The sequence below is a fragment of the Ambystoma mexicanum genome, chromosome 5p (assembly GCF_040938575.1).
Source record: "Ambystoma mexicanum isolate Mex_15411 chromosome 5p, UKY_AmexF1_1, whole genome shotgun sequence".
Taxonomy (NCBI): Eukaryota; Metazoa; Chordata; class Amphibia; order Caudata; family Ambystomatidae; genus Ambystoma; species Ambystoma mexicanum.
The window spans coordinates 1,065,239,465-1,065,255,690 of NC_090930.1; the positions used below are offsets into that span (position 1 = coordinate 1,065,239,465).

Below are 16,226 nucleotides of genomic sequence, written 5' to 3' on the forward strand. Positions count from 1 at the left end.
GCTTTACTCCTGATCAGATTATCTCATTTCTTTCAGTTTCTGGGTATTATGGTCAACCCATGACTGGTGATTATTCCCCACCCTTTTTGTACTGGTTGTTCTGCTGAGAAAGTCCCCAACTAAGCATGATGTCTATTCTTCTGGTGGTGGTGGAGGACTGGATTCTTGTAGCACAGCCATCATAGCTTAAGTAATAGCGAGTAACTGAGCATTCATCAGGATATTACCCCAGGCCAGGCATCTAAGTGTCAAATTGGAAGTTTCATAATAAGGTCTCCTTCCTATATTTCAATGGCAAGGTCGTTTTGTTCAATCTTTGAGGCCCATAGCACAGCATGCCACACTTTTGATACTGTCAAGGAATCCAACCTACATGCTTCACTTTCTCTACTACATTCGCCAGACAAGCTGCAAGCAATAACATCATTGGGTACATCCAGCGAGACCTCCCCTCTGATACAACAAACCTAAACGATCAGCCTTTCGATCCCAGCCGAACAAATGGCACAGTGCTTTTCCATGTTGGCAACAGTAGACAGCTGTAACAATACAAATAGTATTTGAACAATTAAAGAGCCTTCTGAAAGTAGAGCAATTTTCCTAATGTGTACACACTCTAGCTCAGTTAGAATTAAGCTTCGCTCTGGCTTATAACTTGGGCCCTCCACCATTAGGGTCTGCTCCTGCTCCCAGAACGTGTGCTTATTACTTTTAGCAGCCCAAGGCCAACCCGATGAATAGGGTTAACCGCGAGTACCCAGGCTCAGCCTGCAATGAGTGGCTGATACAGATTATGCGGACACCAGGATTTCTGAGTAACCGTGAGAGTTCATCCACCTGAAATGAAAAGGCAATCCTCAGGATCCCATTCTCTAGTAAATTATAGTGAATGCACATTAACGGTTTCAGCTTTCAGTATGCACACATAAGCCAAAAAAAGCAGAAATAATATCCTACGAACCACGGGGAACCTTTTCTTTTCTTTACCTAAACGGAATGTTTATTGAAGATTCAGTAGACAACGACACAGACCCTGATGCACAGGTAGACTAGGTAAGGTTGTCAGAGTTTAGAAGAAATACAAAAGGATACCTTTAAGAATAAAAGATCCCCCTGCAGAACCCCTATGTGATACTCAGTGTAGTGCCCCAAATACCTAGACATTGTGACCCTTTAGCAGACTCCCCAGTCATAGAGGCTGCTCATGAAATTGTGCAATAAATATTAAAAGTGAACAGGAAACAGTTTTACTGAAAAAACAACTAGGTCTCTTAGGTCTAATAATAGTTCCTGGGCAGTTGCAGTCTGCCCTGAACCAGAACTGTTCTTTTGGAAAAAAAGAACATTGGGACCCCAGGGGAGCATTGGCCAGCTCATCAGTGCCTCACAAATATGATACACAACAGGCAGTGATGTAATCCTGTTGTTTACGCCTACATGGCCAACCCTGAGGTGCAACTGTGTTTGGTCACCTCCCAGGGACAGGCGTAGGCAGTTCTGCGATTACTGAAAACACAAAGCTTGTAAGTGCGCGGTGTACTAAGGAGCACCGATCCAGTGTGCACAGCCCTCTCCTCTCTGCTGCCTGATGAGCGGTGTTGGAGGTAAAGTCTACTCTGAGGGGATGAAGTGCACTCCTGGCTAAGGGGAGGATCTACAAAGGTGACCGTGGATCCCTGCACAGGGATGCCGAGACCATCAGGGGCTGTGAGGCACAGTGGCTGCGCTGTCATGAGAAATGGACCCTCAGGGAATAAGGACCCTACCTGTGAGCGAAATGAGGGCTGCGTAGCTCTCACGGGTAAAAAGCACAGTAAGGAGCTGGAAGAAATAGGCAAAACCCTTACATAACATGTGTGTGCATATATAGTGTTCACCTAAAAGAGATACCTGTCATATAACATATCTTTCTATTCACTATCATGTTACCCTACAGATTTGAGATAGAATTATTTTTTTTAAATAGTTCACTAAGGACATATTTGTCCTGTCTTTATTTCATTCTCTTTCTTGTACTGTGTGGCCCCGGACACATATGTGTTGCAGCCAGGAGCTAGTGAGATCAGTGACTGCCACACCACAATTGACTCAGCTGCCACACTTAAAGGATCGGAGTGGTAGGAATATGGCAGGTGGTTCCTGCCTCTTTCATGATTTATCTGTCCCTTACCCTCAATTTCTCCTTAGCTTTTAATGTGGAGCACTGAAGCCGGCCCACCGGAGTTCTGAAAGGAGCGTGATGAAGTCCCATGTCAAAGGCTGAGTGATGGGACTGGGGAGTACATGTGGGATGGGGGCAACCACCAGCTCTGGGATGTATGCCCTGGAGGATGTACAAAAATGATCCCACAGGCTCCCCTGTCCATCACTAGCCTGAGGATTTTAGACAATAACAATATCCCAAACCGCCCCATGGGTGAGGCACCCATGGGTCCTCAAGAAAGGAAAGACCTCAAAACCTAGGAAACCCTAAATTGTAATGAGAGAGCCAAGGCCACAGGGGAGATTTGTCAGTCAAGAACTAAATGAGGGAAGTGTTGCTCAGTAAAGATGCCTTTTGTGGGAATAGACCAGTGTTAGAGTTTGACCTTAATCAGCCAATCCCTACACTCAGGTAGTTCTAGTAGCCAGATACACGTATTTCCTCAAGTATTGATCCCATAGGTTAACCTGCCATACTATAAAAGTGCACAATGTGCACTGGGACATGTGGACATTGGAGGCTTAGATAATTGGAGGATCAATGCAGCAAGGAGACTGAAGGAGTTTAGGAGATGGCGGAACAGGAGGAAAAGGAGGTGGTGCAGGAGAAGAGGAGGAGATGGGAGGGAGAAGAAAGAGCCATCAAGGCGAGAGAGTAACATCAAGGAGTGTAATGTCAGGCTGAGCAGAGGAGATGAAGGAGGGGAAAGTCACCAAGCAGGGCTGTCGAAAGCAGCATCAAGAAGAGTGGGGACGAGGAGTGGAGGTGAAGGAGAGGAGAAGACAGAAACGGGAGGAAGGAGTTAAGATATAAAAGTGAGAAAGGGGCAAAGATGGGAGAGGAAACCAAAGTAAAGATAAGGAGGGAAGAGGGATTATGACAGAGGGAAAACAGATGGGAAAGCACAATATGGTGGAGGTCGTGGTAACTGGCAAGAAGACAGAAGGAGAACAGTGTGAAGTAAAACTAGAGTGGAGGTGGCGAGGTGCACAGCATTGTGGGTAGTTGTGAATGGAGGGAAGGAGGGAAGGCAAGCAGAGGGAAAACCGGAAAGAGAGATTGACCAGGAGGAGGTTGAGATGCCTAAGTGTTGGTGAAGACTGGAGTAGAGTCTGCTAGTGGCACCCATCGGCCTGGCCGTGCCAATTTCCAGGCCCACAGCGATCTTGGCTGGTAGCACCAGGGATTGGAGGATGAACCCATGTTCCGAGGACTTTGCGAACCAGGAATGGAGGAGAGCGATATCCAGACAGGCATGACTAAAGGCAAAGATTGCCATCTACATAAGCCAAGAAAGAAGTGCCAGGCCACCCAAACCCCAAAGACTATGAGTGACATGGTTCGGCGGCCGGCTGACTGAGCTTTTGGGAGAGCTTGAAGGACTGTTGTACTGTAATACTCTAGCAAGCTAGATGTGCCTATTGTTATCTTTAGGGTTTCCTTTACTCTGCTTATAGGCCCCCCAATCCCTTTACACATTTACGTTGTAAAAATTAAAACCCTTGAACTGATCCTTCAGGGACTTGAGTGGTCTGTTGTTCCTCGGGCCATGACATGGGGCATTCGAGGGGGAGAGGTTCAGTGGGAGGAGACACAAATGATGATATTGCATTAAGAACTGTGAGCCATGTGACTAACCTCAGCATCGCCGGCGTCACTATAAACAGCTCTCGCTCCGCCCTCCTTCTCTTTGCTGTTGCCGACATCCGTCCGTATAAACCAGCCAGGTGATGGTTAAATAACCATCCAGAATTGGTATATGTTAATTGATAACTTGTCAGAATGACAAGATTAACCAGAGCCTCTGAAAATGTGTACTTGGCTTTGCTATATATAGTATGTGATTCTTCCATGTCCATAGGTCTACATTTCAACTCCTCAATGGAGAGACACTTCTTCCGTAGCCTACCAATGCATTTGCCTGCCAACTGTAGGGCTGCAGAAACGATGTGTAGCTACCGCCCAACCCTCCCCGCTCCTCAGGGTTAACACACCCTCTCTTCTTTTTTTTCAGGTAGATCTTATGCGCACGTTCACCTTCCGCAACTCGAAGCAAACGTACACTGGGATCCCCATCATTGCAGCAAACATGGACACGGTGGGCACGTTTGAAATGGCGAAAGCGTTGAGTACAGTAAGTACCAAAGTGCAGACATTGTAATATGTTTGTCTTTCTCCTCAGAGAACCAATTGCAATGTCATGTAACATCTTCCAAACTATGCACCTTACTGTGCTGTTAACCTTTGCAATACCAGGGCCAGAGCGACGCCATCTTGACGTATCATTTGTGTATATAAACGGTAGACCAGAATCATTTTCCGTTGGTAATGCTTTCCGAATCTATAGTTTCCTTGCGAATGATAACTCACTGGCAGCACTGCCACCTGGTGGAGGCCCTTAAAATCAAACTGCCATCAACACAATGGGTTTCATTTAGACTATGGTGGTATTTCCTCAAGAAATACCGCCCGTCAATGCACTAACATCAAGGGTCTGCATGATTTACAGTCATGGAGATTCTTGAGTTATTTCACATTGCGTACTCCCATAGGACGCCGTAGAGAAATGTCATATTACCACAGGTGGTAATGTCACAGGTGGTAATGCTTTAAGGAGAAAATGTCCTCCACACAAGGGGGACCTGCTATGTTTGCACTTTGGCGTACACATGTCCCCTCTGCGTAATTTTCTTCATTTGCATTTTGGAGTGCAAAGGGGGAGTGTAAAAGGGTGACGTACTCACCTGCACGCCACCATTTTGCACTCCTGTATGCAAATTGAGCAAACACGGCCTGCAATGTACTGATGGCAGACAGCGTTTGCAATGGATTCCTATGGGGTCCGCCTGATTTTTGTTGGTGTAAAATGTAGGCAGACTCCGTAGGAATCCACAGCATTTGCATAGAGTATTGTATGGTGGTGAGCTAGGGGGACGAGAAATCGTAACTTACAATCCGCCCCTACTCGCCGTCATACAAATGAATGAAAAGTAAGCTAAACCATTAATTGAATGCTCCATAGTTTGGCGAACAGTCAAAACATGCGCTATTGGAAATCCCATGGGGTCTTTTAAAAAGCTGTTACGCTTCCCTTTTACGTTCCAGCTCATTTAACAGCCACACTGAGATGCAAGATGGCAGCGTAGCAGCGATAGCGTCTCCGCTTTGCTTTCCTCCGCCGTCTCAGCAGAGCATTCCGTTTTAAGCACGCATGTGATTTTCATGCAGGTGCAAAACCAAAGATTCCACTGGAATATTTCTTCCTTTTACGCCTGATGCATAGCAGGTGGATTCCATAGAAATCCATTATAAAGTGCCGCTTGCAACGCCTTTTTGCAGGCAGTGTGGTAGAATTCTCAAGGCAGAGAGTAAAAATGAAGAGCAAAGGCGATGGTGCCTCGTTTCACTCTTCCGTTTTTATTCTACACTTTGAGAGTGTCAAAAATGACATGCAGGGGACCCCACAGCAGCAAGTGCACACGTAGGCGGTCCCCTGCTTGCAATTTGTGATTTTTACTAAATGAACCGCATTCAGCCTTCTCATTTTTCTTGTCACACAGGGGCCACATTATAGAAAATGCCTACGGCCAGCATTAGGGTCCACTTATTATTGAAGACCCTTATTATTATGCCCGGGCTACCCTCGGTAGGTAAATACCTGCCCGCAGAGGCCCCCCTCTTGACAGAGCCAAAACAGTGACAGGAAGGTGGGGTGCTTTTCCATGCACATATGGCTAGGTTCTCGTACCTCCATGTACCCAGTGGGCATTAGTGGACCGATGGTGTCAGGGAAAAAAACACACCAGTTTAAACCGGATTTCTTCTATTCTCCACCTGTGTTTTTTCTCGGGCCAGCTTTGGCTACAGACGACTGTTCCAACCCCTGAGCCCGCTTTCAGGAAGTGGGGATACACCACATGGCTTTCCTCATTGAAAATATTTCTGTCTGGTGAACCAGAGAAAATGGCCGAGCTAGTGGGGAAACATGGTGCTCATCTATAATATGCACTGTATATTCCCCTTGGTAGTTAGATTGCAATGTCATGACGCAAAGAGAGCCACTCACCCATCACCGTCCAACTCCAGAGAGTGAAGAACAATGGTGCAGGTCTCTCTCTCTCTCTCTCTCTCTCTCTCTCTCTCTCTCTCTCTCTCTTACTCTCTCTCTCTCTCTCTCTCTCTCTCTCTCTCTCTCTCTCTCACTCTCTCACTCTCTCACTCTCTCACTCTCTCACTCTCTCACTCTCTCTCACTCTCTCTCACTCTCTCTTCCACACTGCATCTCCATACAATGTTACTCAGAACAGGACACCGCATCTCTATTCTTCACAAGTGAAACCTGGAAATGGCCTCCTCTTCACAGACAACAAAATGGAAAACATCTACACCACAACACATCAGACAGCCAACAACCTGCAACCATTCACCTCCAGCAGCAATAGGGCAGCATATCTGGGAGGAGGCCTTTATCAAGGTAAATGCAATTGTGCCTCAGCGTCTTGGCTCTCCTCAGCACACGAGGTAACCCCAAATCATGAACTCACCCGTAACACGAAGAAACATTCAAAAGCATGTTATCTAAACATGCACCATTCCATCTAGAAGGCAAGAATCAAGTATAGCCATATTGTAAACAATGTTGAAATGTGAACCCAGGCAAGCCCTGAACAGCCACGCCTCTGAACGTGCACATACTCCACAACCACAAATCCCACAGCAGTACCCCAGAGAACCCTACGTGCACACGTGATTAGGGCCCTCATGTACACAAAGAATAAAACTCGGATTCTCCAAGGCATTGAGATCACCTGGACATGCTAATGAGGCTGGAAACACTGCACCCACAGCCTGTGCAAAGGGTCTGTCTGGGACAAATAATATCCCCGAGTAGCAATAGAAAAGTGGCCCACAATTGCGAATTGCTTTTCAATACGTTTTGTCACGAGCTGCTTGAGGAATACCTGGGGTCGCTTTTTGGTAACATTTGTGAGAAATAGTCAATTGTATTCATCATTGGTTCAATACCCTGGGTCTAAACATCTAGCTGCATTTATTAAACTGGGCCACGTTTCCCCACAAAAGCTTCCCACAATAGCCAGATGGCCTGGCCCTTTAGGCATTGCCTTTTTGCCTTATAGGCCAGACAGAGTTGGCATGCACCTTTCTCTCTCTCTTTGCAGAGGGTCAACCACCCTGCCATTCTGTCTCACAATAATGTTGGCACCACCCCACGCGAGACTACCACGGGGTATGCCCCTGACTCGATCCCCACACAGCGCCTCCCTTTACATGAAGGACACGCAGTCAGGACCTTGCACTCAACGCATCTTTATTCCTCAGCATCTCACTGGTAACTCCCCGTGGCCGCCTCCGTCACTTGCTTTGGGTCCCGCTCCCTTCCCACAAATGGAGCGCTCGTCCCGACACCAAAACCTCCCCCCATCTTTAACTAAAGGTCCACTTATCGCATTTCTTCAATAAGTTGACAAGGTCTCACTCGAGCCCTCTGTGGCCTCTCCTGACAAACTCCCTATCTGGACACTGATGTGCTCACAACTGGGTCTTCCTAACTTTCACTCTCTGAATATCCGACAACTCCTGGATAGAGGGCGCCTGACAGGACCGGTCCTCTTCAGTATTGTCTTGAACCTTGTGTGTCCACTCCTCGCCTTGTAGTTTCTTAAAGTTTGAGGAGTTTCTGGTCATCTGTCGATGATCTCCTACAAGAGATGACATCTTTTTTTTAATCGACATTTGCGAGCAGTGTGAAGTATTCAGTCAGTGCCGTTCTCAGCCCTCAATGTCCTCCGGTAATTCTTATATGATGTCTCTAGTGGCTGGTCCTACCGCTAGCTTCAAGAGACATTTCTTTCAGTGACCCAGTGTACCCATGTATGTTTCAAAATTCCTCACTCATCTCGCCCATCTGGGGCCCATGTTGCTGGTGTCCGCCATGCCGAAAATTCCAGGCAACTGCAGCCACTGTGACTGTGAAGTCATCATATGAGTTGGAGTTTCCTCTTGGCTTGCCCTCTGTTGTTTATGGGGACCTGGCTGTCTTTGGAGTGGTCCATGCTCTCCTCTCTAACCTTTGCACTTATTCTGCCTTCACGTGGCTCTGCCTCTCCAGGGTCCACTATGGCCGGCCCTCTTGTTGTTCTTCAGATACAGTGATTACCGCTGCACCCATGCCTCTGGGCATGCTTCTGTGCTTGTCTCTCACTTCCCCGCCACCCCGGCGACACTTCACTGTTATGTTTCCGGCGTGCGTGAGGACTTGAGCCTCTGACGCCTTCACCAGAGTCTTTCCGCCCCTGGCCAGATGAATGCGTGGACTGTCCGCCTCGTCGCCAGTGTTGGCACCCCCATTGTGGGAATACCATTGGGTATGCCTCTGACTACATCCCCACACGATGCCTCCCTTTAGATGAAGGACACAGTGACAGGAACGTGTACTGAGTACATCTTTATTCCTCATCATCTCGCTGGTAATTCCCTGTGCCCCCCTCTGTCACGTCACTTCCTCCTTCTCCCTTGGGTCCCGCTCCATACCACAACTAGAGAGCTCACCCCGACACCACAAAAGAGTGCGACTTACACATATGAAATGATACCTGCACTCCACTCATGCGTACCCTGTCCATTTAGTCACACATTCAATCTCTGTCGCACTGAGAGATATGAAATTAATCTTGCGTGTATCACTCTGTTAGCAGTGCACTACTCTGCCATTTCATCATGCTTTCCCAAGTGTACGTTTGAGCATTGTACTTTCACTCTTGCCCTTAATCATTCATAAGAAACTTCATGCTGCAATATAAACTACAGATGTAAAATACTTAACGATTCACATTAAATCGATAATTACGCATACTTCTGGAAATGTACTAGCAATTGATATATGCATGCACGGTCCACTACTCTGGGAACAAGTACTGTTACAAAATAAATGTTTAAGCAAATGATTAGTTACTTCACACGATAAGCAACCCTAAAAATGGGAATAACTGCCTGGTCACTCTGTTCAGTTTTGAAAGGCTAATTAGAGGACAGAGCATTCTGAAATTTCCCTAGCTGCTTTTACAATGTGCACCGCTTTTCTTTGTTAATGTGTGTGTGTTCTCAGCAAGCATGCACCTCCATTCTGTGAGAAAACTGACAGTGCCTCACTTGCTAGTCCCTGGGGATCTGTCATCCATGTGGCCAGGACACGGCCATCGCTATTTTATCCAGCTCCAGGGGTTGGACCAGTGCGGGAGGATCACCTGGATGGGGGGGTTCCTCGGGGAGCGGAAGTGGGACACTGACAGGTGAGACGTGGTACCCTATCCCTATAACACCCCCTCCTACCTTTAGGAAATTTGGAAGTTCAACCCCAACCCCTTTTCCTACACCAACACTTTCCTACAGCATGTCAGACAACTGACTAACACCCGAGCCGTTTACCTGACATGTCTCAACACAAGGGTCAGACAGAATCAGGCACTTGACACTATGCACACCTGGCGGCTCTTTCCCTTCCACACAGGGATAAAAGGCGGAGAACGAAAGCACACTTTGAGCAAGGCCGAACGCAAGAGGAAGCAGCTATTCTGGATCGGCAGTTCAAATAGAGGAGAAAGGTGGAGGGACCTGGAGGGACAAGGAGGAGAGAATGGCCCTTGCCCTTTTCAACTGAGACTCATGTAGCCCTTGAAAGGGAATTCATATGACTAGGAAGTCCAGCTGGCGTGTGGTGTGATAGGTGTCAAAGGCACACAGGGCCCTCCTGTGCTGATAGCCAAAGCGGGGAGAAGCGCTTGCTGCTGTGGTACTGTCCTTGACTCCCGAGACAAGTCAGCGCAGTGAGGCAGAGAAGACAGATAGTAAACCTGAACTGTGACGGGTCCAAGTTTGCAGTTGGCAACCTTGTTGAACAAAGAACTTGTGTAATTGAACAGGCGTCGTGGGGGCGCTCATCCGATGGACTCTGACTGAAGCCCTTTTGGATTAAGTTGTTTTGTTGACCTACAAAGACCAAGAGGCCTTAGGAAAGGCTAGTGTGAAGTGTCAAACTAGTCTTACGAGGGTCAAGCAAAACCCCTCGTACACTCGAAGGTCTTTGACACATTGGAGAAAACTGATTGAACTGTGAAACTGGCAAATGTGAGGGATGCCTGCAAATAGAGGGTAAACAGTGATATACCCGTGAACATTCTGATGACAAATGTGAACCGGGCTGAGGGATGTCCACAATGGATAGTTGGTTTAAAAGACATTGAGGCTGCTGAGTGACAGGTTTTTGAGTGACAGCGCGTAGTGAACCCAATTGAGGGAGGCTAACGTTGCAAGAAGGATCAGAGCCTGGCTGAGGGGAATCTAAGGGGCAAAGAGCAGTCACCCAGCGTGAAAAGATTGCCAAAGGAACTTTTGTTTGTTTATTGTTTTTGGTACAGCAGACCTTCTGAGGCAAGAAACTTTTGCACGAAAGAGACTTGGCCCCGGAAGGTTCTGGCATCGTTGAAAGGAACTGTAACCTTGTGCTGGTGAGGCCAGGGAGTATGCTGTGCTCAAAGGTCCTGCCTTGTTCCATGCTAAAAACATAGTGAAGGGAGACCCCAGCCATACCATCCTGGCTTATCATTTGGTGAACACTTCTTTCTTTTCTTGATAACATTATCCCAGACTTTTTTGTAATTTAGTTGTAAGGATTGGCAATAGTTTTTTTTAGTATAGGCCGGTTTTATTTTGCAAGACTCCACTAGTACTGCCTTATTATTATTTGATGTTCGTAGCTTGCTCCCATCTTAGATTTAGGTTTAGATTAGGTGTTTTTCTCACCTGTTACACAGTTTAATAAACACCCTTGAACTGTGATCACTTGTGCCTGTCTTTACTGTTGCCACCATGAATTCCTTACAATTCACACCCGGATTTACCAACTTCTGAACATATAATATAACTCAGGCATATTTCTAACCTTACAAAAGCCAGACCAGTTCTTGCTACTGGCACCAGCAATTTAAAAGTAATAGCGTAAAAATACCTTGGAAATCATGAAAGTAGTAACATACCAACTAACCCCACTAAGAACTGCACCTGCTCTTTCCTGTTGCTATTGCAGGTATTACAAGAAACAAAACAAAGTGTGCTGCCTGTTACAGCAAGCCACCATGTCAGTTGTATGTGCTGTCTGTGTCGAGCGATCCTTGCGCTTGACTTACGGGAGTGAGAGTGCTGTCGGGTACTCACTCACTCAACCCCCTCCACTGTCCAGTGTGCTTGTTGCATAGACAGACATATTTTCTGATAAGGCCTCCTTATGAGTTTGATGTCATAATACCGCCAAACTCCTTTACCATTAGTGCATGTGTACCAGGTACCTGGAAAGATCTGCATGATTTCAAGTCATGTGGGCCTTTCTGTTATTCCCTATTTAGGAGCCCCATAGGACTCTGTGGAGTCCAGTATTTACAGCATGTGGGAATTTTAGCGTGTGGTAATTACTGTATACATTTAATGTTTTTTTTGGGGTTCCCAGCTTAGTTCATAAGTGGTAGCCCCCACTGGTCCCCTTGTAAAAATAAACAGAGCTTGACTTCTTTTTGTAAAAGTAAACACAGAAAGGGAGATGGAAACACATGTATTGAATTAATTGGTGAGATAATGGAACCAAGTTCACCAGCAGTTCGCTCTCACAAAACTGTTTCCACTTATTGTTGTACAGTACACACAGCTAGCTTTGCAAGCAGTTTGATCGGTTGCGGTTGTGAGGCCTGGGCACAAACGTCTATTCACAAATATGACCGGGGTAGTAGAAAGGACATCACTTACGTTAGGACATTACAGGAAGTGTCACATGACCTTTGAACATGATGACCTCACAGGAAGTGATATTGTATGGCCTTTGGCTTTAGTAACACTACAAATATAAAGAAGCAAATACCTGCAGTAAGTATATGATTAATAAAATAACAAATAGTGCTAAAGCAGACAAAAGGCTACTTAGTTTTCGACCACAGATTCATTGTGGTGCTACCTCAACATTCCATGGGTGCAGTCATAATAACACAGGGGCACACCCAGCAGTACCAACATAGCCAAGTAGCGCTGCCTTCATCTGCCAGCACACCCAAATATGGCCATTTACTGCCATTTTATGCCAGTTAAAGCCTCACATGGCAGACATAGCCATAAAATGGTTAATGCAGCTTCATGTGCCTAGGTACCTTAGTACTGTGCTAAGTGCAGCATCATTTACCCAAGTCAAGCCATTTTATGGCCGGCTAGTCCTTATATGCCATGTATTGTCTTCAAATGCAAGTTAGCCCTCACAAGGCCAAGCAATGTTATCATATGCCAGGTACAGCCTCATTCACCCAACGACTGCGATTGTCTGGCATGTAAAGCATGATGTGCCAGAGATAGTTATCATATGTGAGGTACAGCCTCAAATGCCCAGGTGTTTCATCATATGTCAAGTCGAGCTTCATTTGCGCAGACACAGGTTTGTGTCACTGGCCAGCCGTGCCACCCAGTAGTGGCAGATACAAGGCAAAGGACCCCTAGATAAGAATGTTAAAAATGGCCTGGAATGGAGGAGGCACTGTAGGTGGGAAGGTGAGGAGGATGGGGAAAACAACAGCTGTCCAGTCCAAAGCCCTTTTTTCCCTATTACTCACTCTGGTGGCACAATGTACAATGGCATGATCACTAGAACCCTCAGGATATAAAAGGCTTGCATGGGCCACATTAATACATTCATCTCATAAATAACTATTTACCTGACATTCCGTCATATTATGTGCCAGCACTGGAAGCGTGCTGGTGGACAAAACATCCATGGAAGCCCTCAGCTTCCAATGTAGTCATTGGGGTTTGAAACCACAAATGTTCTCCTCTGCGTTGTTACAAAGAGTAGCAGCAAGCATGTGATTTCAAAGACATTTGTTTTGTTTTGTTTTACAGGTTAAGTGTGCACATTTCCGTTTTTTTCTCGTTGGCATATTATGGCAAAGTCTTCCCAATGGGCCGGAGATACCAATCAAGTCATGAGTCTCTTTTCCCTTTCGATGATCAGGTGAAGCAGACTAGAGTAGCATGCATCAGAACAGAGCTACACTGCAGGGGAAGGATGGAAACCATAGGGAGACTGAGAAGCCAGACCTGATGTAGAACACACACAACCAGTAGGCAGCTCGAAGACAAGACAAGCACAATACCCAGGCACAATAACCAAAAAATCTGAAAAATGGGGCACCGCTGATAGCTACCGAGAGGGGAAGTAGGCATGCCAAACCCTCGAGAAGATGTGGATTCCCCAGAAAGGCCAGGTGAGGCAAAGTTCCTGGCACAATGGGGAAAATAGACTAACCTGAGAAGTGCTGATGCTTGGAGCTGGGAGGCAACGTTCATAGGGTCATTTGAGAGGGATTGAGCCGAGAAGTGCTACATGCTGGGAGAGATGAGGTTCCTTCTGACAATTAACAAAAAAACTGGGGACATGATTTTGAGACTGGTGCAGTGGGCACCCAGTGCGGCACACACAGTCTGTCTGATTGTGACTGCATGGTGGCCTCCTAACGCGCCTGATTCAGAGTCTGGTCTGGTGACGCACATGGGACAGTGGCAGCAGTGAGGAAAAACGTTCACAAATGTGACAGAATTCCTCATTGTGGTCGCTGTGGGGGCGGCCATAAGTAAAACGAGAAACTGGTAATAAACAGATTAAATTTCCATTAATATAGTTACTAACTGCAGGTTCCCTCAATGTAAATTGAAAGGAAAACTCCCAACCACATAATAAAAAAAGATGTTGTTTAGTGATACCTGACATGGCTAGTCATGTGTAAGGGTTCCGAAACAGGAGTGAAGATCAAGGCTATATTCTGACTGCAATCAGCACCGCAACTGGTACAGATTATGTGCATGCTGATCAGCACAACTGAACAGTAGTTGCGCGTTGACTCCAAATCTTTGTCATGGCCCAGCCACCCCTAACGAAAGGGAGTGCCTTAAAGGAAGTACAATTGAATTCTGGAACGTTACCATCCTTGTGGCGACTTACTTCATTATTCCTATTTGGGAATGCATGCTTCATAAGCAAGTGGAAAAATGCTTACTTTATAGTACTCAATGTACATTAAATAATTGTATTTCTACATGTGAGAACCTGCCTGCATTATAGGTATCACAGCTGATGGATTCTGATGGTTTGGCATTTCCCATAAGATGTTTAATTTGCATGTGCAACTTAAAAAAGCACTTGGTTTCTGGCCTTGAGCACTATTATAAACACTCGAAGGTTACAGAAAAGAGAACCCCGACACAGCAGATGACTTGGTTGATCCAGGGTGATACACTGTGGCCAAAAAGGAATCAGGAATTCAAATTTAGATTTCATTCTTTCACAGCTATCATCTTCCCTGCTAACTCATATCTCCTCTTTAACAATGGTGTAATGGAAATAATGTTGCTTTCTTCATTTGTAATGTGTAATAATAGTGAAGTTAACTTTCCTATAGGGGTCATGCTTGATTATGGAACAGTTACATTCTCCACAGAGATCATGTGCGATAATCATGGTAAAGTCCCCACAGAGACAGAGGGCCTCATTACACGTAGTGCGGTAAGGGTTTACCGGTACCGGTAAGGGCACTGGTACCGGGAAACCCTTACCGCCTTACTATGAGGTCCCTTTGCGGGTTGGTACTTTAACGCCTGCTGTTTAGCAGGCGTTAAAAACCAACCCGCAAAGGGACCAGGGTGCTAATTACGGTACCACAATTTGCGGCACCGTAATTAGCACCTTCCTCATTCCCATAGAGCCCTATGGGGCAAAAATGGGAATGGGGAAGGGCAATGGGGGAAGGGGGAATTACCGCCCCGCCAACCTTGGAATAGGGCGGTAATTCCCCTTTCCTCCAAGGCGGTGCCCGTGGTCCACCGCCTACCATGTAATGAGGCCCAGAGTGTACTTGCAATCATGCTGTGGTCCCCACAGAGATAGTCTGTGATTACAATGATGGTAAGGTCCCCAAAGAGATGGTGTGTGATTATCACACACACACACATAGACCCACACATCCACATTTACATGGTCTCCGTGCACACAAAAACAAACACATATATACATACATACAAACATACATTCATACATAGACAATGGCCTGCTCTTCGCCCCAGGGGTACCCTCTTCTGGGCCACTGAGGAAGGGCCTGTCGTGAGGTGGAGCTCAACCTCAGCAGTTCTCAAGTCCCAGTATGCGTTCTTCTGCGCCCACCATCGCAGGCAAGCAATCGTATACTGTTAGAACTTGTAAAAAAACAATGAGAAAGTGATAATAAAGGTTCTGGAACTTGAAGTTCCAACCGTGAAAACATACTGAGGAAGTGAACTATAGCGTATCACACCTTCCCAGACAAGTACCAGACCTAACAATTGCCAAGAAACGTTCTGTACTAAAGTTTGGTTTAATTTCAATCCCTTGGTTCAGTTTGCCTTTGACACTACAGGGTATATAGCTTGTTAGCCGTCTAGCTCTTTATTGGAACTCTGTGGTTTGGGGTCATATTTTCTACTTGCAGTATCTAAAAGATGATTGAGGCCTAATCACTGGCAGCACCATACTCTTTACTTCCGTCCTCTTAAAACATGTGTGTTAATTAGAAGCCTAGGATACATGTATTTATTTATTTATTTGAATTTTTATATACCAGGACACATGCCCACAGGCCTCAGGGCACACGTGTCCCACTTCATACTTTCCTACAGTTATCACCTAGTATGCTGCAATCCCTGGACTAAATTTTGATTGGTGTAAAGTACCTATATTTAGTGTTGGCGAAAAGGTGGACTGTTAGCACCACCTGTGCCAAAACTGGGGACGAGGGAAACATAGCATTTGATTCACCCTCTCCACTGTTTTTTAGTTACTTGTTCCTAGCTGTGCATGTGGCACGGTGTATTGGCTGCCCTTGCTGTCACTCTCATAGAACCTTTTCCGCCTCTATGAATAATTATTTATCTTTGTAACGGTTCAAAG

At 46.1% G+C, this 16,226-nt stretch overlaps 1 protein-coding gene across 2 annotated transcripts in view; it reads left to right on the plus strand.

Moving 5' to 3' along the window:
• The window catches only part of GMPR (guanosine monophosphate reductase), a 712,135-nt gene that overhangs the window by 268,317 nt on the left and 427,592 nt on the right, over window positions 1-16,226 (plus strand). For both annotated transcript variants that reach the window (XM_069613564.1, XM_069613565.1), the window contains exon 2: window positions 4,218-4,337. In XM_069613564.1, the coding sequence (XP_069469665.1) occupies window positions 4,218-4,337 (120 nt within the window). The remainder of the gene's footprint in view (window positions 1-4,217; window positions 4,338-16,226) is intronic.